A 26098-nucleotide genomic window follows, 5' to 3' on the forward strand; every position below is an offset into this window, starting at 1 on the left:
AAATCATCAAAAATGTCTACTTGATTTAATAATAATGAAACATTCAAGCAAATTATATTAATAACATCAAATGTATACAAATATAACACACATTTTATAAAATATGATTGTTTTGATGATGTTTTTATTTAAAAAGTATGGAGTTAGTTCAAGAAGTGTATGCAACCCAACATACACGTCAAATACATTGCATAGTTGAGAATTTCGAGACATGTAGGAATAACATAAAGGCATATTTATAAATATAGAAATATACGCAGTAAGGTAAGATAACGTAATTACTGTTTAAAAGATAGCAAATATCGTTCAATTTCTCGTGTGGAGAATAAAAAATTTAAAGAAGACTGTAGATTATCCTCATCTAAAGAAAGCAGGTAAAACAGCTGTTTGATTAATATTTAAAAGCTCCCTTTAAATCTAACATTAAATATGTATTAATTTCTTAAATGTATTTTCAGATTGTTTTAATGCATCTTTAACAAATAAAATGAGTGAAGTTGAGGAAATTAACAAGCTTGAGGAAGCATCTCTCCAAAATTCTTGGGTTTTTGTAGAAGATTGTGACATTGATAGCCCACAAAATAAGTATTATCTTAATTGCTCAACTGAACCCATCACTGAATTAACAGATACTGTAGATAAAAATGATTTAGAAACTGACTCGGATGGAATAAGTGTTATAAGTGAGAGTGATGAAGCCAAGGAAGTTCTTGCTGATGAAAAAGATGCAATAACTCCCATTTATAAAAGAGATTGCGTAAATGATGATATAAATTCAACATGGAGGTTTCGCACTTTTGCTGTGGTAGTTTTATTACTAGCTTTATTTGTACCAATGTTACTTAATTATGTGATTTATTCAAACAATAATTTAGACGACGTTTCTGAATATAATAATAACGATTATTTAGACAATGATGTTGATAAAATTGGGCAAGAATTAATTAACATCAATATTGAGCCAAAATTTGAAGTTGCAAATAATGATTTAAATGAATCTGACATAAAAGAAGTAGAAGTTGTGATGAAAGATGTAAAAAAAGAGAAATTAAAAGTTAATAAGAAAGAAAAGGTGATAAAAGAAATAGATGTGATAACAAAATCCTCAAATCCTAGCAACTTCAAAGAAAATAAAATAAGAGATGTTAAAGTTAAAGATAAATCAAAGGGGAATAAGCAAAAGAGGATCTTAAAGGAAGAAAAGAAATCTGACAAAGTTAAAAAATGTAAATATAACAATAAAAATAAAGAAATAAAAGGCGATAAAAAATTTAAATACGAAAATATCAAAGATAAAGATAAAAAAATGAAAAAATCGAAAGAAAGAAATGACGGTAAAGAGCATAGAAAAAATTCTTATTATCCAGAAAAAAACGTTCATTCAAAATCTAAAGTAATAAAAATGAATTAAATTTACCCCATCCACTCTTTATTATTAATTTTTTTTAAAGGTAAAGTACCCACACTCAGAAAAGCGCAAAGAAGAAAAAAATAAACCATATCTTAAAACAGAAAATAATAAGAATTATAAGAAAACTACAAAAACAAATAAGGTGAAAATTATTAATAATAACAATAATTTAAGGTGGAAATTAGACGAGTATTACTTCAGTTCCAGGATTGACAAAAAAAAGATTTTTAATTCAAGAACTAAGGTAAATATTTCGATTAAGCATTAACCAAAAACATTGATGAGGTAAATTCAAGGAACAATTCTATGTGATGGAGGAGCAATATACGTCATATTTTAAACGGGTGATTTTTTGATACTGATTAAGAAGGAATTAAAGAAAATAATGTATAAATAATTTTTTTTGTATATACATATGTATAAAATACGTTAAAAATAAAAAGAAATCTCAATTTTAAATCAAACTGTAACCATGAAGTTGCTTAATTCGTCACAGGGGGGCAGTGGTGTCGGTTCACCTCATAAAATCAATACAAACCCTCGTTTATATTATACACTTCAATGTAAAGTAATAGTATAAAAGTATTAATAAAATAAAATTTGTTCAATACATATTAGTTAATATATAATATATATTACAAATGTTAAGTGTGTTCTTTATAAATTTATTTTTTGATTTTGCAAAAAAGAATGTTAATTCAAAAATTAATATACACATCTTTTATTTTTTTAAATAAGACTTTTTTGATTACATAAAACATAGTTGAATACAAATATTAATCAAAAAGAATGTTTTTGTTATTCAAAAAAAAACTCTACAACATCATTAATAATGCAACTTCTTTTCTACTAAAGAGCAGTAATTCACGAAAGAATAACATTATCGTAAATCTACATAATTACGACACAAGGTTTTGCAAACAGAAGAAAAAAAAGCGTTCAGGAAAAAAATGTTAGCCACTTAGATTTAAGCTGTTGAATTATCCGACAGCTATAAATAAAATGTTTCACAGCGTATGCACCCCATAATGTTGTTTTGGCAACGCCTTCTACCCCTAGTTTGAGCCAACGAGATGGCTGATAGTAATTTTCATGGGCGTGGTTTTGAGGGGGGAAAATCCAATGGAAAGAGGATGGTCCATTCTGGTGTCCATGGAAACGCAGTGATCAGTTACATGTCTCTAAACATTTTATACTGTGATTGCCGCATTAGCGGAGGCCCAGTTTGGTGTTAAACAGTAGTTTTAGTGGTAAGCGATTAAAGTAGAAATGGATAAATTAACGCAGTTCGTGTCGAAATCTTTTAATGAAAGCGTCGCGAGTGCGGTGGAAATAAAAGAGGAACAAAAATCGGATGATGGACATACGCAACAAAATTTGGAAATGATGACCACAACGATTTACCAAGATGGACACTATCATCATAAGCAACAGGACGATTTGGACGACGAGAAAAATTCAAAACCGTCTGCCAAGAATTGGCTCATTTCCGATCATTATCCGTCGAAACCTTCAAATCCCATCTGCGGCATAGATCTTAGTATAAACGCGAAAAAAAATAATAATCCAAGTCCCTGTTTATTTCTCGACGAAAAATCCGACTCTCCAAAATCCAGATTATCTTCATCTCCTATCGATTTGGACGTTGAAGAATGTAAATCACCCGAAAATACTAGTATTACCGACGAAAGAACTTCAATTGATGAGTCAAAAAAATCTCGATCAGGTATTCATTACGAAAAGATTTTAAATATTAATTAATATATAGACTATACATATAAACTTAACATAACCTCAGTAATAGTCTTTGTTTAACTTCAATCGATTATTCTTTATTCCGTCTATACAGTAATTATATACATAAAGCGATTATTATTATTCGATTGTAAATAAACGACGAATAATCTTAAAAATTTGATTAGAAAGCTAATGTCAAAGACCTAAAACAACAAAATTATTTTTATGTATCAAATCAACATTTTTATAAATATATAAAATATACTAAATATATTTACAAGAGTAATAATATATATAAATTATATAATATGTATACAACATAAAAAAATTTTAAGTTCATTTTTGCAAATTCTACAACAAATGTTATCTTCTTGTAAGGAGAAAACTCTAATTAGTTGGACCCCTCTCTATCTTAGTTCTAACTTGCCCTTAATAAATATTTGAAACGTTGTTTTACCACCTCTTGCTTCCCTCCTCTTCAGATTTGGACACACACTTACTATTAATTTTTAGTTGATGTATTCATATTCAAAAATCTATCTTAAATTATTGGGTACAAATAAAATTAAAAATTTTTTTACTAAGCAAAATCTGCACAGAGTTTCTCAATCTGCATCTAGGAGTGCTTCAAATTGCAAACATTTTGCGACACAATCCTTATTAAATCTGCATCAACCCGATGAAGTTTGCAGCGATCTCCTTCCTGATTTAATAAATATATCCCCCACTACGCCTACTTTAAATCTTTATCCTGCTCTATCGAGTCTCCATCAAGTTTGCATAGAGACAACTCTGTGTATGATCTCTACATCAAATTTTCACCGTGTTGTTTTGAAATCTCCATCAAAACTGCATATAACAGTGTATTAAGACTCCTTAAAGTTTCGTAACGTCTGCATCAAGTCTACATAAATCTTCATTATCCTTCCTCACTTGATAAGGTAACATCAAGACAATTTCATTCTCGAGATAACTAGATTTGACTTCAAGGAATAAAGCTTACTTCACTCGAATAAAGGCTTTGTATGAACTAAAAGATAGAAACACTTCATCTTACATACTCCATCTTATTTATTGAAGTGCAGTACAGTTATGTATCATTTAGAAATTAAAACCTTGTGGTCAGAACGCTGGATTTTTACTTATGCAGACTCAAATGAATTTTTAATGAATGTGTATTTATGACTTTAAGTATAATCGTTGATAAGAACTTCTCTACTACGACTTGATGCATTCATATTGAAAAAATCTATCTTATATTATTTGGTATAAATAAAATTATAAATTTTTTTACTAAGCTAAATCTGCATCAACCCGATGAAGTTTGCAGCGATCTCGTATATCCCCCACTACACCTACTTTAAATCTTTATCATCGAGTCTCCATCAAGTTTGCATAGAGACAACTCTGTTCACCGTGTTGTTTTCAAGTCTCCATCAAAACTGCATATAACGTGTATTAAGAGTCTTTAAGGTTTCGTAACATCTGCATCAAGTCTACATAAATTTTCATTATCCTTCCTCACTTGATAAGTTTACATCAAGACAATTTCATTCTCGAGATAACTAGATTTGACTTCAAAGAATAAAGCTTACTCCACTCGAATAAATGCTTTGTGTATTTATGACTTTAACGCATTGACTACAGCATAATTACTGCGTTAATACTGCGTTGACTACTTGATGTGATTCTTATAGCTGCAAGTTCCACATGAAAAGAGATACATCAAAAAGTATGTGAATGACGTTGACAAAACTTTCTGCACTATGTTCTTTTTCTTTGATTCTCTGTCAGAACGATATAAAGTAGATTAAATTTGTCTAGATTTATATTAGCAAATGCAATAGGTTTACGATGTTTAAAACTGTCATAATTAACATTGAATTCGAGAAAACGGTTAAATTGCTCGATGCAGTTTTACAGTTATGTGCCATTAATTATGCACCATTATTATCAGCCATAAACCCAGTTACGTGCCATTAAAATAAAAGCATCGCGTTGTATTGAATTTTATAATGTAAAAAATGAACTTAATTAGGAAATTAGGAAAAATAAATTTGGAGATTTCAATTGCAAATGAGGAGATTTTAATGGATTAGTAATTTTTGTAGGATGTTTTGTAAAAGTTCTGTTTCGGTTTGTGATCAATATATAAAATAAAGTTTTGGTTAAATCGAATGAAGTGGGTAAGCGAACGGGGTGGGAGTGTTATTGAGGGGGTATAAAAGTTGAGCGTATTCGCACTTCCAATCACTGCAAAAACGTTTTATCGATTCGAGCAATTACCAACACGCCCCGTTAAAACCCAATTGGGCACAACATTCCGTCGGCGGCGGAATGTTCGCATCCCTTCACACTTCCACCCGCCACCAATATTCCGTTTTCGGATTCCGGGGTCGCCGTTTAAACCTCGACAACGTGCATATTCGACCGGAGGATATAAAAGCACTGCCATCCACTTTATTTGGACCCGTACTGCCTATTTTGTATCCTCATTTAAGTAATGGAATTAAATTAATCTACCAGCTATATCCTCGTATCTTTATTACCTCGAGGGAATTTTCGCCCTCCGGACACTTTCCGACCCTTAAATACGGCTATTGTCGGCGCTAATAATTCTCAGAGGACGTTTGTTTTACCTGGGGCAATTTTTAAAGAAGACGTCCAACCCTTCCCATTTCGCGAAATTTTCTTTCCGCGCCTATTTAATTACTTAAGGGGAGGTTCCTTCTCTCCGCTTCCAACCGTTTAATTAATTAATTACCGTTGCTTCTTACTGTACCGTTTTAACGTTTTCCACTCTCCTTCCCGGATTCCGAAAACTCTAATGAAAAGTCATTACCTTAATAGACGCTCGACCCTTCAGGTTATTTTACCACTTTTTGTAACTACTTTACGATTATAACCAAGTTTATTTTGTATTCCAACTTCAAATTGAAACAAAATATCACTACGTATATATAATAGGATTATTAAAATTGATACATTTGGGAAATCGTGGAAAAAGTGGATAAAATATATAGAGACTACTTTTCCACGTTACCCAGTACAAAAGGGAGGTTTACGAAAATTTATTTCGGCAGTTGTTATCATCGCAAAGGGGACGCGTAAAATCAAATTTCGACTCACTCATAACAAGATTGTAAGGTTTATTTGTGTTCCTCGGTTCGTTTCGCCCCCTTGAAACATAAAAAAAGAGAAATCTTTAAACACTAACCGCGTTCGTTGAATCCCCCGCTTCTTAATTAATACGAATACTTTTTTCCCAGTTTTATTTCGTTCGATTTCGTGATTAACGGTCGAAAAATTGTTAAGAACTGAAATTGTCGACTCCGAATTTAGCCCTCCACCGTCGGAAAATGGGGGCAAAGCTGATGTCGCGGTTATGACCATTATTAAATTAACATCGATTCTATGACGCTCCTCGTTTCAGGTTGTGCTTTTTTTGCTTTATTACGTTTATTTCAAAGCAAAAAATCTACAGGAGATGTGGTAGGTGTTTTTAGATACTATTTTTGGTCTACGTTTTATGAATGTTACAAAAAGGGGATGGCATTTTCTTTTTTGGACGTAATTGTTGCAAGATTTTATATAAAAAGACAAAATTTTAAGTCACTTTTAAAAATCGTTTAAAATGTTTTATTTAAATATTATTATTTTATGAATTAAATGATATTTGCAAAAAAGAATGTTTTTTTTTATAAATTATCAAGATTTTTGAACAATTTTACACAAACTCAATTTTTTATGCATTTTTGAAGTTAACCCAAAAACCTTAAAACATGGGAAAAATTTAGGTTGAGTTGATTTATTGTTATCTCATGAACTAAATGATATTTTCAAAAAGGGGTGTCACCAGCAAAAAACGGATGCTGTTCTTTATAAATCATCGAGATTTCAAAACGATTTAAAACAAACTCGATTTTGTATGAATTTTTAAAGATAACCCAAAAACTTTAAAAGATGCAAAAATTTCGATTGAGTTTGAACATTATTATATGATATTTTCAAAACAGGATTTCATCAGCAAAAAGAGAATGCTCTTTTTTTATAAATTATCAAGATTTCTGAACGATTTTACACAAACTCAATTTTTTATGCATTTTTGAAGTTAACCCAAAAACTAGTGGACTTCACAGGAATTAGTATCTCTTTTAGGTGTTGGATACTGCAGATAACAATCAAATTCAACCCCAATAGGACTTTTTTCATTGAATACAACTTTATTTATATCAGGTTTGCCTTTGGCAACCTCATTGTAACAATCCCAATACGATATATAAAGTCTCTTGTTGCAGTTTCGTCTAGTTTCCTTCTCTCAACAGTCGCTATTATCACTTTTGATTATTAATTAAAGTATCCTCTTCTTAATGCAAAAAGCCGTTTTGAAAAATCACTTTTAGTTCTTGAGAAATACGTTGTTGAAATAATCGATAATTTTTTCGAATTTTGCAATTTTCGCCGATTAAGTTTAAAAATTTCGTATAATATCCATTTCTCAGAATATAAGTATGAAAATTTCCCAAAGTGTTAATAAAAGTGTCCTCTTTCGAATGACCGAACCCGTTTTCAAAAATAACTTTTAGTTTTTGAGAAAACAATGTTTGAAATTTTGATAAAATTTTTGATGTTGCAATTTTCATCGATAATTTTCGAAATTCGCTATAAAATTAATTTCTTGAAGGATCCTTGTGAAAATATCACCAATTATTAAGTAAAGTATCCTCTTTTTAATGCAAAAAGCCGTTTTGAAAAATCACTTTTAGTTCTTGAGAAATACGTTGTTGAAATAATCGATAATTTTTTCGAATTTTGCAATTTTCGCCGATTAAGTTTAAAAAATTCGTATAATATCCATTTCTCAGAATATAAGTATGAAAATTTCCCAAAGTGTTAATAAAAGTGTCCTCTTTCGAATGACCGAACCCGTTTTCAAAAATAACTTTTAGTTTTTGAGAAAACAATGTTTGAAGTTTTGATAAAATTTTCGATGTTGCAATTTTCATCGATTATTTTAAAAATTCGCTATAAAATTAATTTCTTGAAATATCCTTGTGGAAATAGCACCAATTATTAAGTAAAGTATCCTCTTTTTAATGCAAAAAGCCGTTTTGAAAAATCACTTTTAGTTCTTGAGAAACACATTGTTGAAATAATCGAAAATTTTTTCGAATTTTGCAATTTTCATCGATTAAGTTTAAAAAATTCGTATAATATCCATTTCTTGGAATATAAGTATGAACATTTCACAAAGTGTTAATAAAAGTGTCCTCTTTCGAATGACGGAACCCGTTTTCAAAAATAACTTTTAGTTTTTGAGAAAACAATGTTTGAAGTTTTGATAAAATTTTCGATGTTGCAATTTTCATGGTTAATTTTCAAAATTCGCTATAAAATTAATTTCTTGAAGGATCCTTGTCGAAGTATCACCAATTATTAAGTAAAGTATCCTCTTTTTAATGCAAAAAACCGTTTTGAAAAATCACTTTTAGTTCTTGAGAAATACATTGTTGAAATAATCGATAATTTTTTCGAAGTTTGCAATTTTCGCCGATTAAGTTTAAAAAATTCGTATAATATCCATTTCTTGGAATATAAGTATGAACATTTCACAAAGTGTTAATAAAAGTGTCCTCTTTCGAATGACCGAACCCGTTTTCAAAAATAACTTTTAGTTTTTGAGAAAACAATGATTGAAGTTTTGATAAAATTTTCGATGTTGCAATTTTCATCGATAATTTTCAAAATTCGCTATAAAATTAATTTCTTGAAGGATCATTGTGAAAGTATCACCAATTATTAAGTAAAGTATCCTCTTTTTAACGCAAAAAGCCGTTTTGAAAAATCACTTTTAGTTCTTGAGAAATGCATTGTTGAAATAATCGACATTTTTTCGAATTTTGCAATTTTCGTCGATTAAGTTTAAAAAATTCGTATAATATCCATTTCTTAGAATATAAGTATGAAAATTACCCAAAGTGTTAATAAAGGTGTCCTCTTTCGAATGACCGAACCCGTTTTCAAAAATAACTTTTAGTTTTTGAGAAAACAATGTTTGAAGTTTTGATAAAATTTTCGATGTTGCAATTGTCATCGATAATTTTCAAAATTTGCTATAAAATTAATTTCCTGAAGGATCCTTGTGGAAGTATCATCAATTATTAAGTAAAGTATCCTCTTTTTAATGCAAAAAGAAGTTTTGAAAAATCACTTTTAGTTCTTGAGAAATACATTGTTGAAATAATTGATAATTTTTTCGAATTTTTGCCGATTATGTTTAAAAAATTCGTATAATATCCATTTCTTAGAATATACGTATGAAAATTTCCCAAAGTGTTAATAAAAGTGTCCTCTTTCGAATGACCGAACCCGTTTTGAAAAATAACTTTTAGTTTTTGAGAAAACAATGTTTGAAGTTTTGATAAAATTTGCGATGTTGCAATTTTCATGAATCATTTTCAAAATTTGCTATAAAATTAATTTCTTGAGGGATCCTTGTGGATATCCGGCCGAAGGGGATGCCGAATATGCGGTATCCGGCTTTTCGCAAAATCACTACCCGTTCCATCACTACTAAAATCCTTAAAAGATGTGAAAAATTTCGATTGAGCTTTTAATATTATTATCTCATAAACTAAATGATATTCTCAAAAAGGGATTCACCAGCAAAAAGAGAATGCTTTTCTTTATAAATCATCAAGATTTCAGAACGGTTTCACACAAATTCGATTTTTTATGAATGTCCAAAGTTAATTTAAGTTAGGTCGTACTATAATCCATTGCTGCTCTAGCACATCAAATCTATTTTCAAAACTATATATATACAGTGTGTTAATTATTTATCGTACCCGACGTCATCATTGCAAGTATACAACCAATATCACAATATTGGTATTGCAATACACAAATCGCGTAAAGCATAAAAATACTGTGATATTGGTTGCATACTTGCAATGATGACGTCGGGTACGATAATTAATTAACACACAGTGTATATATACTATATTTTACTTGAAGTATTTTTTGTATTTCGTTTTGATTAAGATATAAATCAATTGAAAGTAACGTGCGGATGTTTAAAGCGGGTTTCAATTAAATTAAATTAGAGATCTCTATTTGTTAAACCCGCCGACATACGAAATCTTTTCCACCCCAATCCGCAGGCCGATGGGGGTTTCCCTTGTGTCGGTGGGGTGCAACTCTGATTTGCATCGAGATCTACAAATCGTTTTAACTCGATTACATCGGGATTTAATGCAATTATCATCACCAGCAAATATTGCAGCCTCGTTTGGTGACGTAACCGGCGGACAAAAGGAGAAAATGCCGGACGGCGCGGGGTTGTTGCCGACGGGCGTAGCGGACGTCGCGACGTCCAACGTGGATCGAGATGTCTTACAAAAAGATAAACATTCGCAGCTGACGGTTTCGGTGAAGTCTTCGACGAAACAACGACGATCGAGAACCAATTTCACTTTGGAGCAACTTAACGAACTTGAGAGGCTCTTCGACGAGACGCATTATCCCGACGCTTTCATGAGGGAGGAGTTAAGCCAAAGGTTGGGTTTAAGTGAAGCGAGAGTTCAGGTAGGTGCTAGATTAATTTTCGTCAAGATTAATATAGGAATTTTCGAACGTGTTTCAAATTAACTAGTAATTGTTTCGTTTAGAACTGTTTCATTAAGCCTTCTCTAAACGTGAACTCATTTATTTCAAATAAATGTCTATTAATTAATTAAATAAAGTTGAAATAAGTTTTTGAAAGATTTGTGGCCGATAAAAATAAAGTAATTAAATAAACATTTATGTCTTGATTTAAAAATAATAGCATCGGAATTGCATTAAATCAGAATAATTTCCATAGTATTAGATAGGAGGAGTAGAGGATATTAGGACTTCACCCTTAACGAAACCGTTTCTACAGGGTGTTAAGCATCGGGCAATTCAAATCGATCAATGGGGTGATGTCATTAATCAGGCTCCTAATAGATCCTATTCCCTGCACGTCGTTCGTTTTCATTAGGAAATTATCTGCGTAATAGCCACAACGTTCTGTGCTCAATCGGTCGGAACCGTGGAAAAACACGACACTTAGCTTGATTTAAAGATTCGCAGAGGAGATCGCCTTTGTCCGGTCGCCTCCCCCCGGCCATAATTGAATTTCCACTTTTTCCACTCTGGGCCGACGTTATTTTATGACCACCCTAAAGCGTCTCCTTCCGCGATCTATCCGGTCAATTTATAGGCGACATATTTCCGTTAATAATAAATCTTTATTCTCTCCCATAGGTTTGGTTCCAGAACAGGCGCGCGAAATGCCGGAAACACGAGAGTCAAATGCAAAAGGGTAAGTGGTTTTAGGGATCGTATCGGTTTACGAATTTACGAAATCGTTTCGAAACGTTCGGGTACTTTTAAATTATACCCAACAACCTTTCATAGTTATTATTTAAGAAAGAAACGAATTCCATTATTTCATTCCTGAGAGATTTCTAATCGACGTAAATGCATCATTCACGGATCATTAATTGACGGGAAGTTAGAGAGGGTGGAAATGGAGAGCTTTAACTTAAACACATCTTCAGGTAGGTTAGATTTGAGTGGCAGTAACGACGAGAAGACGGAAGGATCAATTTGGTTTAGAAGCGGAAAGTGCGCTTGCGTTCACGACGTCCTCTCTCGCGAGGACTGCGAATAATCTCGAGTAAAATAAACCGGCCGGAGAAAAAGTTTTCAATCACATCAAATAATTCCCCACGGGGGCAATTTTGCAGCGCTCAGTCATTCAAATGCGTCGGCGAACCTACGAGGCCTTCCGGGCCCCTGGGACCTCTAAATTATAGTTAGTGCCTTCACGCCGAGACCGACGCCGGGACCGACGCCACACCCTCGCGTCGCTTCTGACCAAATTACATTTGCAAACTGCTCTAAATCGAGTTTAAGTCGCCCGCTCGACACGTTACGGCCCGACGTTATAATAATACGTATAATATGAACCCCGTTTCTTGCTCTTTCCAGGAATGATGCTCAACAATCACAGTCCTCCTTCCAGCACGCCTCTGGAACCGTGCAGAGTCGTACCGTACATGAACGTTCCTGCTTTAAGGGGCCTCTCATTACCACCCGGGGCGGTCGCTTTATCGACGTACGACAGACTTACACTTGGAAGTTTCCCACAACATAGTACAGCTTTTTCTGCATTTGATTCCGCCTTTATTTCTGCAGCACATCAGGTAAAAAATAAAAATAAATGTTATACAATATTAACACTGGTCTACAGTGGTTTTGTTGCCTTAGATATAAGATTGATTTTGACAATTCATGAAACTATCAATGATTTTGTAAGATTTGCTCTCGTTTTTACACATTACAAAAATCCGAAAACAAGAAACAAAACAACAGATATATTTATAATGTCAGTTTTTGAACCGCTCTCCCTGTTCCTGACTATAATTTCCTAAATTATCCGAAAATTTATCCAGATAATTGCGGAGATAGTGTAACTTAATACTCATATTTGCTCCTAGAGTCTATATTTTGTACAATTACTTCATAATTTGGTGCTTTATGAAATTTTCGACTATCAACACAAAACTTTTCCAAGCTTTACTTTCCGGAACAGTCATAACTTTAATAAAATCTGTGTCTTTCATCAATTGCCGCATTTGAGGACCATCAAATATTCCACCTTTCAACTTTTCCATACTAAGCTTCGGAAATTTTCTACAAATGTAATTAAATCAATCTCCTTCCTAGTCCAACGCTTTTACAAATTGCTTTATCATTCTTCGTGACGAACTCATGTTTTAAAAGACAAGACAAATATATTAAACATTAAGTAATTGAAACAAAATATTAAAACATGACAACTTATCCAGATTCACGTGTAAGTACTTCAATATTCAAATAACTGAGATGTCAGCTGTTCTGCGGAGCAAGGGGTCTGAGAGTGGGGATAAACTGCGCGAGAAAGTTGCGCAGAAGCCTAATCATGACTGGGAAAATAAATTTTATTACTAACAAGCCGATAATTGTTTAAAATATAAGATATGTAAAAATCATAAAAAAAACAAGAGCACATTCAGTACTTTCATGAATATATTCGTAATCTTATATTAAATATCCAGGGCAACAAAAAATTTTTTTTTGTTGAGCTATGTAATTAATTAATACATTCTTTTATTCCCATTTTTCAGTACGCTGCTGCCGTATCGGTAGGAAATAATTCGGCAGCAAGTATATTATGTCATCCACAATATCCGATTGGTTTCGCCGCGTTGGCAGCGGCACATAAAAATTCGAGCATAGCAGATTTGAGGTTAAAAGCAAGGAAACACGCGGAAGCATTAGGACTGTCATCCAGGGAGAAGACGACGTAAAAATCATTCGATATATTTTAAGTTATACATATTTTTAAATAGGCGGCAACCTAAATAGTGTCACTAAATACGAGCAAATTGTATTATTGTATAGTATAGAAGTGTAGGTATCGGTGTCGGTGTTTATTGGGAAAAGAAAAAAATTATTACGTGTAAATAATGAGCCGGACCCGAAAACGAAAACTATGATAAAGCTACGAACTTTGTGTATAAATAAATTTTTATTTATGTGTGGGGCGTTTTTCTGGCGTCACGACGCCCGTCTGCCAGCATTGATTTGATGCGAATCAAGTCGGTGCTGTCATTGGCAATTAGATCCTCTTCCCTTTACTGATTGGACGTAATCGTGTTAGTGGCTTGTACTCTGGCAATACAAACAAGGGTGACAGCGTTTCGAACCGTGAAGCAATGTCTGCCTAATATAAATCTACTTTATCTACTAAATCCCATCCCGTTTAGCTTTCTTTCACTATTAAACTATCTAATCAATACAAATCGACTTTAAACATTTTAAATGAAACAAAAAATTACACGACAATTAAATTTTATTTTAAATAAAACAAATCAAATAAGCAGCAATTAAAACTTTTTTAATTAAGCTTGAAGGTAAAGTTTCTTTAACCAATTTTTCATGTATTTCGAGTTAGTGTGTCCACTTCTTTTTCCCGGAGATCCTCCACCCAACCAGCTCTCATCATCACCAGCACCAACAAGTCCACCGTTGATGCAGCTCTCATCGAATAAACCAGCGCATCTCTTTCCCGGAGATCCTCCACCCAACCAGCTCTCATCATCACCAGCACCAACAAGACCACCGTTGATGCAACTCTCATCGAATAACCCAGCGCATCTTTTACCCGTGCTACCACCTCCTGTTAAATATCCTTCATCATTGCCAGCACCAACAAGACCACCGTTGATACAACTCTCATCGAATAACCCAGCGCATCTTTTTCCCGTGCTACCACCTCCCGTTAAATATCCTTCATCATTACCAGCACCAACAAGACCACCGTTGATGCAACTCTCATCGAATAAACCAGCGCATCTTTTACCTGGACTACCACCTCCATTTAAATAACCTTCGTCATTGCCATTTTCACCATTATTACCATTGTGAATGCAACTCTCATCGAACAAACTAGTACACCTTCCAAAGACATTTCTTGCAGCAGCGGCAGAGATTACGCCAAGTACCAAAAGTAGAAGTTTCATTTTCAAAGAATTTTTTGATTATTCGGTTTTGTTGAGAGAGAAATCGATGCTGTTGCGATGACAACTGACGCTAGGGTGAATCCGTGCCGTATTTATAGGAAGGTGTTATCACCACGCTTAATTAAATCCGAATAAAACCATATGGCCAATAAGTTATCTATATTAATATAATATATAATGTATTATTCTGAGTTAATTAAAAAAATTAATACTGTTATTTTTTGATATCGGCGGTAGGCAGCATTGTTGAGTGATTAAGTAAGGTAAAATTTATGGGAATAGGTAGGTATCATGATGTTAAATAATTATTATTTGTGTTTATATTGAAATTAATAAAATTTATATTTTAAATAAATATGAGTTTAAATAATTAAATATGTCGGTCGATGTCTTCGAAGACGGCCGTGATCAGTTTTAGACATAATTTATATTCCAAGTCATATCGGAGTGCATGAAAATGAAATGAACAAGTAGTGCTAAAGAGTATTCCTTCCGTAATAATGTAGATGTCTAAGATGTGATGGTAAGTATTTTATGGTCTGAGTATTTTAGCTGGGTTTTCAGTTTTTGCTGTTCATGAGATGTATCATAATCTTGGTGTTCGTATTTTTTTCCTCACATCTTGCGTTGTTAGACCATCTTAATTACATTTATATACATATATATAAGTATATAAAAACTTTTTTAGAAATAAAGATCAATTTAGGGTCGGGGTGACGTCACATTCCTTTTTTACACACACCGTATTCGATTATTAAAGTTGCATATAGCTCCATCTACTATACAATGTATCAATTATTAAGCTGGTATATTTCTATAATCCCCTATTTAGCATACTTTTCAAGTTGTCCGAGAGATGGAGTGTCAATAACATTTTCGTGGTTAAGTTTCCAATTTCTATAAGAGATGTCACTACGTGCCTCTTTCAACGCGTGTGAACATGGTAATTGTATACATGGTAAACCACGTACTTTGGACTTTAGCATAAAGTTGATAGTCTGATAGTCTCCGTTAAAAGAGGCAGATTTCAGTTCACGTTTAGTTTGTTATGTAAATTTATCTTAAAATCAACATGTTCTCGTCTTGTACCCGTAACGCCACTGCCCAGGTAAATAAGAAATTAAGTGTAATCATTCTGTTTATTAAATGCGTGTTTTAGCTTTCAACTAGATTGCGAAGACTTCAAAGTACTTTGGTTATTGGGGAACATAATAATGAAGTTTTAAACCCCATCACACAAAATGCGCTTACAGCAGCTAAGAAGTTTGGTGGTGAAATCTCTGTATTAATTGCTGGGACAAAATGTGGACCAGCAGCAGAGGCAGCAGCCAAGGCAGGTGGTCTTGCCAGAGTACTTGTTGCTGAAGGAGACGCTTTTAAGGGATTTACTGCTGAGAGTCTTACCCCCTTAATTTTGGCAACTCAGAAACAATATAATTTCACTCATATTGTCGCCGGAGCATCTGCATTTGGGAAAGCTTTACTTCCTAGGGTTGCAGCTAAACTTGATGTATCACCTATTTCTGATGTAATTGGAATTAAATCAGCTGATACTTTTATTAGAAGTATTTATGCAGGTAATTAAAATTTAAAAAAGTTAAATTCATTTGTAAGATTAAAATTTTTTTAATAGGAAATGCCATTCAAACTTTAACTGCAAACGACAAAATTAAAGTAGTAACAGTCAGAGGAACTAGTTTTGAAGCTGATAAATTAGAAGGAGGCTCCACACCTATTGAACAAGTTAAAGGCGATTATAAATCTGATTTAACAGTCTTCATAAGTCAAGAATTAAGCAAATCAGATAGACCAGAACTTACAAGTGCTAAAGTTGTCATAAGTGGAGGTAACTTATTGGTAGGAAAAGATGTAAAGGTTCCAAGTTATTGTTTTAAATTTATTTAGGTCGTGGAATGAAGTCAGGTGATAACTTCAAGTTGTTATATGCGCTTGCTGATAAATTAAATGCTGCTGTTGGAGCTTCAAGAGCAGCTGTTGATGCTGGTTTTGTACCCAATGATTTACAAGTTGGTCAAACTGGCAAAATTGTAGCTCCTGTAAGTTCAAAATGTTTATAATTTAATTTATTAAACAAAAAATGCTGGAAAATAATAATTACGTGGTCCAGTATTTAATTTTAACGATTTTTAATGAAGAATTAAATGAAAATTATATTTGTTACAGGATCTATACATCGCTGTTGGAATATCTGGAGCAATTCAGCATTTAGCCGGTATGAAAGACAGCAAAACTATCGTAGCGATTAACAAGGATCCAGAAGCGCCCATCTTCCAAGTATCTGATTATGGAATTGTAGCAGATCTTTTCAAAGCAGTTCCAGAATTAACTGGGAAATTGTAAAAATGTTATATACAACCTTGAAGTGTTATAATTTAATAATGAAATTTTTTAAAACTGAATTTATAAAAAAGATAATTAATTGAATTGTTATGGTGTCAATTAAATAAACTATATATTATATATATCATTAGAGTTTTTTGATATTTGTTGTAGACTTAATAATAATGACCACAACAACTTCATTATTGTAAGCAATATTTGGATAAACTTAATTGTATACTTGAGGTATATATTTGATTTTATGCCTTCACATTCAAATGCTTTACTTATATAGATAGTAATCTTGTTTCTTTTATGGCCTTTGTGTGAAATGTAGTTATTAATAACTTATTGGTTTGGATAATCCGCGCAATAGGATAGTTCAGATATTCAATTTTTGTCACTCCACCATACCAAAGAGTGGCAGAAATTGAATATCTGAACTATCCTGGTTGTCCACGCAACAGGACAACTAGGTTGGTTTAGATATTAACTTTTCAGATGCTTTCTACGAAAGACCTCACTAAATTTATTATTATTTCGAGATTCCGATGACGTTAGTCTGGTTGTCCACCCAACAGGCTACTTCAAAAGTAGCTTTTAATGTCCTATATCTTAAATATCAAAGATAACTTTAATAATAAATTGAGTAATTGGGGTTTTAATAATTTGAGTATGTAATAAAAGAACATGCAATAAAAAATGATTAAATATATTCAATTAGTAGTCGAGTTATAAAATAATGCATAAAAATTATGTCAAAATATAATTATTTTGCCTTGGTGCTGTATAAGTCTCGCAATCGTTCTCCATAATTTCTTCATAAATACCTTCTTCTTGGCAAATATTGCGTGGTTCAAGATATCCATTAGGATCTAAAAAAAATGTTTCAATTTGAGTCTTCTCTTATTATTATATAAAATGTATATTTTACCGTATGGGCCACTTAAATAAGTCAAAGGTATACTCGTTTTTTTCTTCTTTTTGTGGAATCGAACTATGGCTAAATTATAACAGAAATTAAGATTATATTAATGTTTTTTTGTTTAGTTGATTATACTTACCACGACACATGAAAACTACTCCGATTAAACCCACACAAATAACTACAAAAACAAAAAAACCAATGATATATTTGAAGAATGTTTTATCGTCTGGTTGAGTGATGTTTGCGGTTCTTTGGTCGTTTGGAACTGGATTCATTTCATCACTGCACGATATATTTTTGTAATTAGGAACACCATTGCGAATGGTGAATTCGATTTTAATGCGGGATTTATCAACGATTTTTCGAATAAATTGACAACTCCAATTATTGCCATCTATTTTAAAAGTAATACTAAGCGAGGTTTCAATTAGCCCACTTGGTAGACTTTGTAGTCTGTTGTTTTTAACATTTAGTGTTTTTAATTTAGGTAATCCAAAAACCTCTCCAATGGTTTTAATCTTATTATCAGCTAAAGATATCTCGGATAAATCATATAATTCAGCAAAGGCACCTGTTGGTATTACTTCAATTTCATTTTTCCGCAAAATGATTTTTTGAATTTTCTTTAAATTCAAAAATGTTGTAACCGGTAACGTTTTTATCGAGTTATTGCTTAAATCTAAATTAGTCAACATTCTTAGGTGTTTCAAAAACTCGAGATTTTCAATTTGATTATTCATGCATACAAAGTCACTTACTTTCTTTGCATTTTCAAACGTGTTTTCGTCAATATCTTTGATACAATTTGATGTACAGTCGAGGATCGATAAATTATATAGATTTTGTATGAACGAGATGTTTTTGACTTTATTATTTTTAAAATTTAAATTATAAATCGTAGAGTTTACCCGAAAGGCATCTTTAGATATGTTCAGAATAGCGTTGTTTGTTAAATCCAATACTTGTAGGTGTGGAAAATTAAATGCACCAGCTTCTATTATTTCTAAATTATTATGCGATATATATAAATTTTGTAATCGAGGTATTTCCCCAAATGTGTTCTCTTTTATTATTTGTAAACGATTATAATCGAGAAATATAAATGTAACCTGTGGAATATCTTGAAATATTTCTGAATTTAGATCTGGTATAGAATTCTGTTTTAAATCGATCTTACGAAGGTTGCGCATATCTTTAAACATATTATCCTCCAACACTGTTAAATTTTTCTCGTTTAACCTTACTACTGTAATTTTTTCTTTACCATTACAATTCATATTGGACGTGATCACTTCAGTACAGTTTTCTATATTATGCGAAATTACACAAACAACAAAAAAATATAAAAATATTAGGGTGATATAATTCACTTTAAAACTCATCGTTGTTAAAAGCAAACTGATGATAATTTCACGATAAATTTGTTATACCTAGATAAGGAATATATGGGGAAACCACTTCCGTAAGTTTATCTTTTTCGCATTTCGTAACTAAGATGTGCGGTGTATGTTCATTTTTCGTTGTGGTTCTGTTCTTTACTTTATCGTTTCAACACGAGTTAAAGTGCTTCAACTACACAACCGAAATTCCCTGTGATTTCCCCGATACTGTGAACGTGTTAGAAGTGAAAACAGAATCTAAAAAATACGAAAATGGAAAATTTCGATTTTTAAGAGTATTAGAAATCGTGGGAAATTCTTTGGAAGAAATTAAAATTGAAAATACTAAGGCTTTACGTACTTTATCAATTACTGCCAGAAATAAATGGAAGGAAATAAACGAAGATACTTTTGGAAATATAACGAAAGTTTCAAAATTTTTTTTTAAAACTGAATCCCTCGATTTCATCGACAAGGATACATTTAAAAAAATTGATGTGTCAGATGTTTATTTACAAGATAATTGTATCAAACGTATACATCATGATGCATTTCCCAGAAATTCATCGCTAATATCCTTGAACTGTTCGAATAATTTAATTGAGTCAGTTAATTTCCTCAAAAATCTTATTAATTTGAGAACTTTATATTTATCTTCAAACAATATATCATCTATATCACCGGATATAACGAAAGAATTTATGCACTTACAAATATTTTATATCGATAACAACAAAATTACGCAATTAAATTTTCTACAAAATTTACCTTCGTTATTAAAAATATTTATAAACCGAAACAAAATCGAAACTATTCCATTGAACATTTTAACACAGTCTATTCAACTAATCGAATTAAATTTATCCGATAATTTAATTAAAACGATTGGAACAGGTACATTCGTGGATAAACCTAAACTGAAATTTCTCGATCTTAGCAATAATCAACTCGAAGTTGTCGGCGAAATTTTCCACAGCTTTAAATCACCGATTGTAAACCTCAACAATAATTCCTTAACTCACATAAATTTAGAAGATGCACATTTAACACTGTTTATCGATGATAATAAATGGGATTGCCAGTATTTACGAGAATTATTTACATTTAACAACATAACATTTAAATATACTTCAAATAACACTATTCCCAACGTAAACGGAGCCAAATGCATTAATTCTACCAATTATAATATTAACATTACGACCAATAATAATCTTATGGAGATTTTTTATGTTGTTGCTTTAATTGGAATTGATGTTATGTTGTTAATTGTGTTTACACTATCCGTCAAAATTTGTATTTCTAGAGAAAATAATAAAGGTTAACTTTTAAACAGTAAATTTTTTTAAATAATTTCAGTTTTCTTTTGTTATAGAAAATGGAAGTGAGGTTGCGGGTGATATTATTATGTCTACACTTGATGAATCAGGTAAAAATTATTTTTGATAAATGCAAAATGCATGGAAATTTATTTCAGGATATTCTGTCCCTAGAAACGGATACCAAGCTTGTAACATTTATAATGAAATTGTTCCTACTGTTGAAGTCAACCAGGAAAATACATATTATATCAATACAGAATAATGAACAACTTCTTCTTATTGGATTATATTTATTTATATTAATTTATTAACAATTTATATTATGTTTTGATTAAATAAATATTTACCAAAAAACACAATTTTTATATTTCTTCTTCTCACCCCTTTATGACCAATAAGATAAAAACATGGTGATGTCTAATTTGTTAATTTAATTTGATGTTTATTGGAAGAGGTTATAAAAAATTGGTAAAAAACAAGTTATGAAGAAACGTTTGAGGTTAGGTTATACCAAATTTTAAGTTTTCATTGTAAGCGATTCATTTTATATTAATTTTTAAAAATCACCTATTCAATTTGACATTTATTAATTAAAAATTTTTTTTTTTAAAACGGTTAAAATTTAAGAAATGAAATTTTTTAAGGTTATTTAAGGTTACTTTGTACTAAATTTCAAGTTTTCGGGGTGAACGATTTATTTGATAACATAATTTATATTATATATTAATTTTTAAAATGTTATTTATTTACTTTTGATTAAATAAATATTTACCAAAAAACACAATTTTTATATTTCATCTCACCCGTATATGACCAATCACCATAAGATAAAAACATGGTGATGTCTAATTTGTTAATTTAATTTGATGTTTATTGGAAGAGGTTATAAAAAATTGGTAAAAAACAAATTATAAAGAAACGTTTGAGGTTAGGTTATACCATATTTTAAGTTTTCGTTGTAAGCGATTCATTTTATATAAATTTTTAAAAATCACCTATTCAATTTGACATTTATTAATTAAAAATTTTTTTTTTTAAAACGGTTAAAATTTAAGAAATGAAATTTTTTAAGGTTATTTAAGGTTACTTTGTACTAAATTTCAAGTTTTCGGGGTGAACGATTTATTTGATAACATAATTTATATTATATATTAATTTTTAAAATGTTATTTATTTACTTTTGATTAAATAAATATTTACCAAAAAACACAATTTTTATATTTCATCTCACCCGTATATGACCAATCACCATAAGATAAAAACATGGTGATGTCTAATTTGTTAATTTAATTTGATGTTTATTGGAAGAGGTTATAAAAAATTGGTAAAAAACAAATTATAAAGAAACGTTTGAGGTTAGGTTATACCATATTTTAAGTTTTCGTTGTAAGCGATTCATTTTATATAAATTTTTAAAAATCACCTATTCAATTTGACATTTATTAATTAAAAATTTTTTTTTTTCAAAACGGTTAAGATTTAAGAAATGAAATTTTTTAAGGTTATTTAAGGTTACTTTGTACTAAGTTTCAAGTTTTCGGGGTGAACGATTTATTTGATAACATAATTTATATTATATATTAATTTTTAAAATGTTATTTATTTACTTTTGATTAAATAAATATTTACCAAAAAACACAATTTTTATATTTCATCTCACCCGTTTATGACCAATCAACACAAGATAAAAACATGGTGATGTCTAATTTTTTAATTTAATTTGATGTTTATTGGAAGAGGTTATAAAAAATTGGTAAAAAACAAGTTATAAAGAAACGTTTGAGGTTAGGTTATACCATATTTTAAGTTTTCGTTGTAAGCGATTCATTTTATATAAATTTTTAAAAATCACCTATTCAATTTGACATTTATTAATTAAAAATTTTTTTTTTCAAAACGGTTAAGATTTAAGAAATGAAATTTTTTAAGGTTATTTAAGGTTACTTTGTACTAAATTTCAAGTTTTCGGGGTGAACGATTTATTTGATAACATAATTTATATTATATATTAATTTTTAAAATGTTATTTATTTACTTTTGATTAAATAAATATTTACCAAAAAACACAATTTTTATATTTCATCTCACCCGTTTATGACCAATCACCACAAGATAAAAACATGATGATGTCTAATTTGTTAAAATTTGTTAATTTAATTTGATGTTTATTGGAAGAGATTATAAAAAATTGGTAAAAAACAAGTTATAAAGAAACGTTTGAGGTTAGGTTATACCAAATTTTAAGTTTTCGTTGTAAGCGATTCATTTTATATAAATTTTTAAAAATCACCTATTCAATTTGACAGTTATTAATTAAAAATTTTTTTTTTAAAACGGTTAAGATTTAAGAAATGAAATATTTTAAGGATATTTAAGGTTACTTTGTACTAAATTTCAAGTTTTCGGGGTGAACGATTTATTTGATAACATAATTTATATTATATATTAATTTTTAAAAAGTTATTTATTTACTTTTGATTAAATAAATATTTACCAAAAAACACAATTTTTATATTTCTTCTCACCCGTTTATGACCAATCAAACTACAAGATAAAAACATGGTGATGTCTAATTTGTTAAAATTTGTTAATTTAATTTGATGTTTATTGGAAGAGGTTATAAAAAATTGGTAAAAAACAAGTTATAAAGAAACGTTTGAGGTTAGGTTATACCATATTTTAAGTTTTCGTTGTAAGCGATTTATTTTATATAAATTTTTAAAAATCACCTATTCAAAACGGTTAGGATTTAAGAAATGTAATTATTAGGGTTATATTAACTATTAGGGTTATATTATATATTATATTAAGGTTATAAAGGAGTACTTTAGGTTAATTTGTACTAAATTTCAAGTTTTCGGGGTGAACGATTTACTTGATATAAATTAATTATTTATTAAAAAATGTATTAAAAAAAAAATTTATTTAAAAAATAACACTTATTAGGATTATAAAGGAAGGCTTGAATTTGGTTTATACGAAATATTAAAATTTTAAGATGAATTTGAATAAATTTGTAAAAATCACTTATTTAATTAGTTTATTTTATAATAAATATTTATTTTTTGAGGTTATAAAGTATCGCTTATTACTTTATACCAAATTTAAAAGGTTAAAATTAATAACGCTGAAATTTTTTTATTATCTTTTTTATTTTTTCATTCAAAATTGTTGTTAGCTTAAAATTGAAGGTATAATTTATATATAATGGACGCGTTACTAGATTAGCCTGATGATTGTACTTATATAACTGAAACCGGTGGAAATAAATTAATTTTTTTTAATAACCGATAAATAAACAATAAGGATTAAAAATAAATTGAAAATTGACTGAATGAAAAATAAAAAAAAATTGTTTTATTGAAATTGTTTAAAAATATTTTTTTTAAAGGAATAAGGTCGATTCTGTAATTACGTAAGGACGTACGGTTTGAGGCACCTGCTATTAGCTTATTAGTTTCTGTTATATGTCGGACGTAGAAGGTGTGGTTTTGGGGTTTTCGAGGCGGAGTTCGGAGGGTGCCTTCATGCCATTGTACGTGTTCGTCCAATGAGAGACTTTGGTGAACGGAGTGGTCTTTTGACGAAGTCCCTGGTTTACAGTCGAAACGTACGCTCCGAAGTCGATGGTCGAGAAACTAAACGGTACACGATCAGGACTTTTGCTTCTTTTTTTATTCTTTAAAATCTGGGTGGTGATTGTTTTGAAAGTTTTTCCGAGAGTTTGCATAGTTCTTTTTGAAAAGTTTTTGTGAAGATGCCGCGTCCATCGAGGGAATCTTATGGTGACCAAAAACCACCATACTCTTACATCTCTCTAACCGCAATGGCTATATGGAGTTCACCGGAGAAGATGCTTCCATTATCTGAAATTTACAAATTCATCACCGATCGATTTCCTTACTACAGAAGAAATACCCAAAGGTGGCAAAATTCGCTGAGACATAATTTATCGTTCAACGATTGTTTCATCAAAATACCTAGAAGGCCAGATCGACCTGGAAAAGGTGCTTATTGGGCTCTACATCCCGCAGCGTTTGATATGTTTGAAAATGGAAGTTTATTAAGAAGGAGGAAACGATTTAAGTTGCTAAAAACCGATAAAGAAGTTCTCGATAATGAATTAGCCGCGTTGGCCAACATAAACAGATTCTTTTTCGCACCGACGGAACGTCAAATTGAACACCCGGTGCATGTTAATCAAAAAATGCCATCGCCAGTGATTCGTGCGGCAACTGAAACGACTATTCGACCAAAAAGGAGTTTTACTATAGAGAGTTTGATTTCGCCCGACAAACCCGAACAATCAGAGATAAGGGAAAGTCCCACCCAGGTTCGACCTACCACTTGTTTCCAATGGGGTTTAAACCCATATGATTTTCCAATGACTCAGCCGATATTAATGGCACCACCGGCACCTCCTTATTATACACATTACGGGGTATCGCCGGATGATATATTAAAAGTGCCGCAATTAGCTTTAAGATCAGTTTAAAAAATATTAGATTAATAAAATATAAGTGCAATAAAGTCTGATTTCCATTGTCAATAATTGTATTTTGCGATAGGTAGAAAAAATATTTTGTTCCTATATGATATCTCTATCTGTATATATCATCTTTACTTAAAAACATACTGAATGTATTTGTGATATTAATTTACTTAATTTTAAACGGCCCGTCCGCGACGTTTACGATAGGTATTTATTTAGTCACGCGATTCGCGGATTTACAATTTTAAAAATGTACTTAACACGAAGGTACGATCGTATTGTTAGATAATAATAAAAGAACTCGAAGAGGCCCGCATGCGATCTCTTAGTACACCAAAATAAATAACCACTTTACAAATCCCTATTGTGAACGAACGAATAAAGAACGAAGAAACGATCGAACAATGCCGCCTGTACATATTTATTAAAGTCTGTTGTATATATTTATTATTATTATATTTAAAAAAAAAACGCTTAAGTCCGCCCTGTTTAAGTACTCGTTAGTTACTTACACTAAGCTAGGTGTTAATCGATTATTTATAATTGTACAAAACCGTTTCGATATAAATTAAAGTATGTATTTAGAAAAAAAATATTTTTAATTTCCCATTTCCACAAATTTTTAAGAAACACATCCCGATCAAAATTTTATGCAAATTTGGAGCAGCTGATAAAATAAATTTTTGTGCGGACGTATCACCAAGATTAATTAAACTATTATGCAGTCAGAAAGATATAATAAGGTTTTTTATTAATGGCATAATAAGAAAGATGGAAAGATAGGGCGTGTAACATTGTAATTGTACCGCAATTGATGGAGATTTTGGTTTCAACTCGGAAATTTTCATTTCACCATTAAAATTTATATTTTAATACAACGACTTGAAGAGTTTGA

At 30.9% G+C, this 26098-nt stretch overlaps 7 protein-coding genes across 11 annotated transcripts; 5 read left to right on the forward strand and 2 right to left on the reverse strand.

Moving 5' to 3' along the window:
* The first annotated feature begins 176 nt into the window (after positions 1 to 176).
* LOC111425598 (DNA ligase 1-like) lies at positions 177 to 1881 on the forward strand. 4 transcript variants are annotated; one of them, XM_071198551.1, is made up of 5 exons: positions 177 to 374; positions 459 to 1393; positions 1452 to 1553; positions 1613 to 1655; positions 1708 to 1753. In XM_071198551.1, exons 2-4 carry the CDS (start codon positions 488 to 490, stop codon positions 1622 to 1624), a joined length of 1020 nt encoding a protein of 339 aa, XP_071054652.1. In that variant the 5' UTR covers positions 177 to 374; positions 459 to 487; the 3' UTR covers positions 1625 to 1655; positions 1708 to 1753. The 4 variants fall into 4 exon arrangements, with proteins under 4 accessions (XP_071054652.1, XP_022915492.2, XP_022915494.2 ...); XM_023059724.2 differs by having other exon boundaries at positions 1452 to 1655; positions 1708 to 1881; XM_023059726.2 differs by having other exon boundaries at positions 1613 to 1881.
* Positions 1882 to 10315: 8434 nt separating this feature from the next.
* LOC111425470 (short stature homeobox protein 2-like) lies at positions 10316 to 13757 on the forward strand. Its single transcript, XM_023059514.2, has 4 exons — positions 10316 to 10735; positions 11438 to 11495; positions 12167 to 12381; positions 13345 to 13757. The coding sequence occupies exons 1-4, from the start codon at positions 10316 to 10318 to the stop codon at positions 13525 to 13527; spliced, it is 876 nt and encodes a 291-aa protein (XP_022915282.2). The 3' UTR covers positions 13528 to 13757.
* A 297-nt stretch (positions 13758 to 14054) lies between these two features.
* Positions 14055 to 14794, reverse strand: LOC111425468 (uncharacterized PPE family protein PPE62-like). Its single transcript, XM_023059512.2, has one exon. The coding sequence runs from the start codon at positions 14740 to 14742 to the stop codon at positions 14122 to 14124; it is 621 nt and encodes a 206-aa protein (XP_022915280.2). The 5' UTR covers positions 14743 to 14794; the 3' UTR covers positions 14055 to 14121.
* Positions 14795 to 15653: 859 nt separating this feature from the next.
* Positions 15654 to 17230, forward strand: LOC111425464 (electron transfer flavoprotein subunit alpha wal). Its single transcript, XM_023059504.2, has 5 exons — positions 15654 to 15850; positions 15902 to 16319; positions 16376 to 16588; positions 16648 to 16799; positions 16927 to 17230. The coding sequence occupies exons 1-5, from the start codon at positions 15815 to 15817 to the stop codon at positions 17101 to 17103; spliced, it is 996 nt and encodes a 331-aa protein (XP_022915272.1). The 5' UTR covers positions 15654 to 15814; the 3' UTR covers positions 17104 to 17230.
* A 548-nt stretch (positions 17231 to 17778) lies between these two features.
* LOC111425409 (chondroadherin-like) lies at positions 17779 to 19415 on the reverse strand. The gene is made up of 3 exons (XM_023059406.2): positions 18147 to 19415; positions 18017 to 18085; positions 17779 to 17957 (listed from the first exon to the last, which is right to left on the reverse strand). Exons 1-3 carry the CDS (start codon positions 19390 to 19392, stop codon positions 17836 to 17838), a joined length of 1437 nt encoding a protein of 478 aa, XP_022915174.2. The 5' UTR covers positions 19393 to 19415; the 3' UTR covers positions 17779 to 17835.
* A 69-nt stretch (positions 19416 to 19484) lies between these two features.
* Positions 19485 to 21059, forward strand: LOC111425465 (carboxypeptidase N subunit 2-like). Of its 2 annotated transcripts, none has more exons than XM_023059505.2 (3): positions 19485 to 20709; positions 20765 to 20818; positions 20867 to 21059. In XM_023059505.2, exons 1-3 carry the CDS (start codon positions 19506 to 19508, stop codon positions 20971 to 20973), a joined length of 1365 nt encoding a protein of 454 aa, XP_022915273.2. In that variant the 5' UTR covers positions 19485 to 19505; the 3' UTR covers positions 20974 to 21059. The 2 variants fall into 2 exon arrangements, with proteins under 2 accessions (XP_022915273.2, XP_071054735.1); XM_071198634.1 differs by having other exon boundaries at positions 20883 to 21059.
* A 3273-nt stretch (positions 21060 to 24332) lies between these two features.
* LOC111425415 (fork head domain-containing protein FD4-like) lies at positions 24333 to 25789 on the forward strand. Its single transcript, XM_023059412.2, has one exon. It carries the CDS (start codon positions 24469 to 24471, stop codon positions 25204 to 25206), a length of 738 nt encoding a protein of 245 aa, XP_022915180.1. The 5' UTR covers positions 24333 to 24468; the 3' UTR covers positions 25207 to 25789.
* Positions 25790 to 26098: the final 309 nt, after the last annotated feature.

The sequence above is a fragment of the Onthophagus taurus genome, chromosome 8 (genome assembly GCF_036711975.1).
Source record: "Onthophagus taurus isolate NC chromosome 8, IU_Otau_3.0, whole genome shotgun sequence".
Classification (NCBI taxonomy): domain Eukaryota; kingdom Metazoa; phylum Arthropoda; class Insecta; order Coleoptera; family Scarabaeidae; genus Onthophagus; species Onthophagus taurus.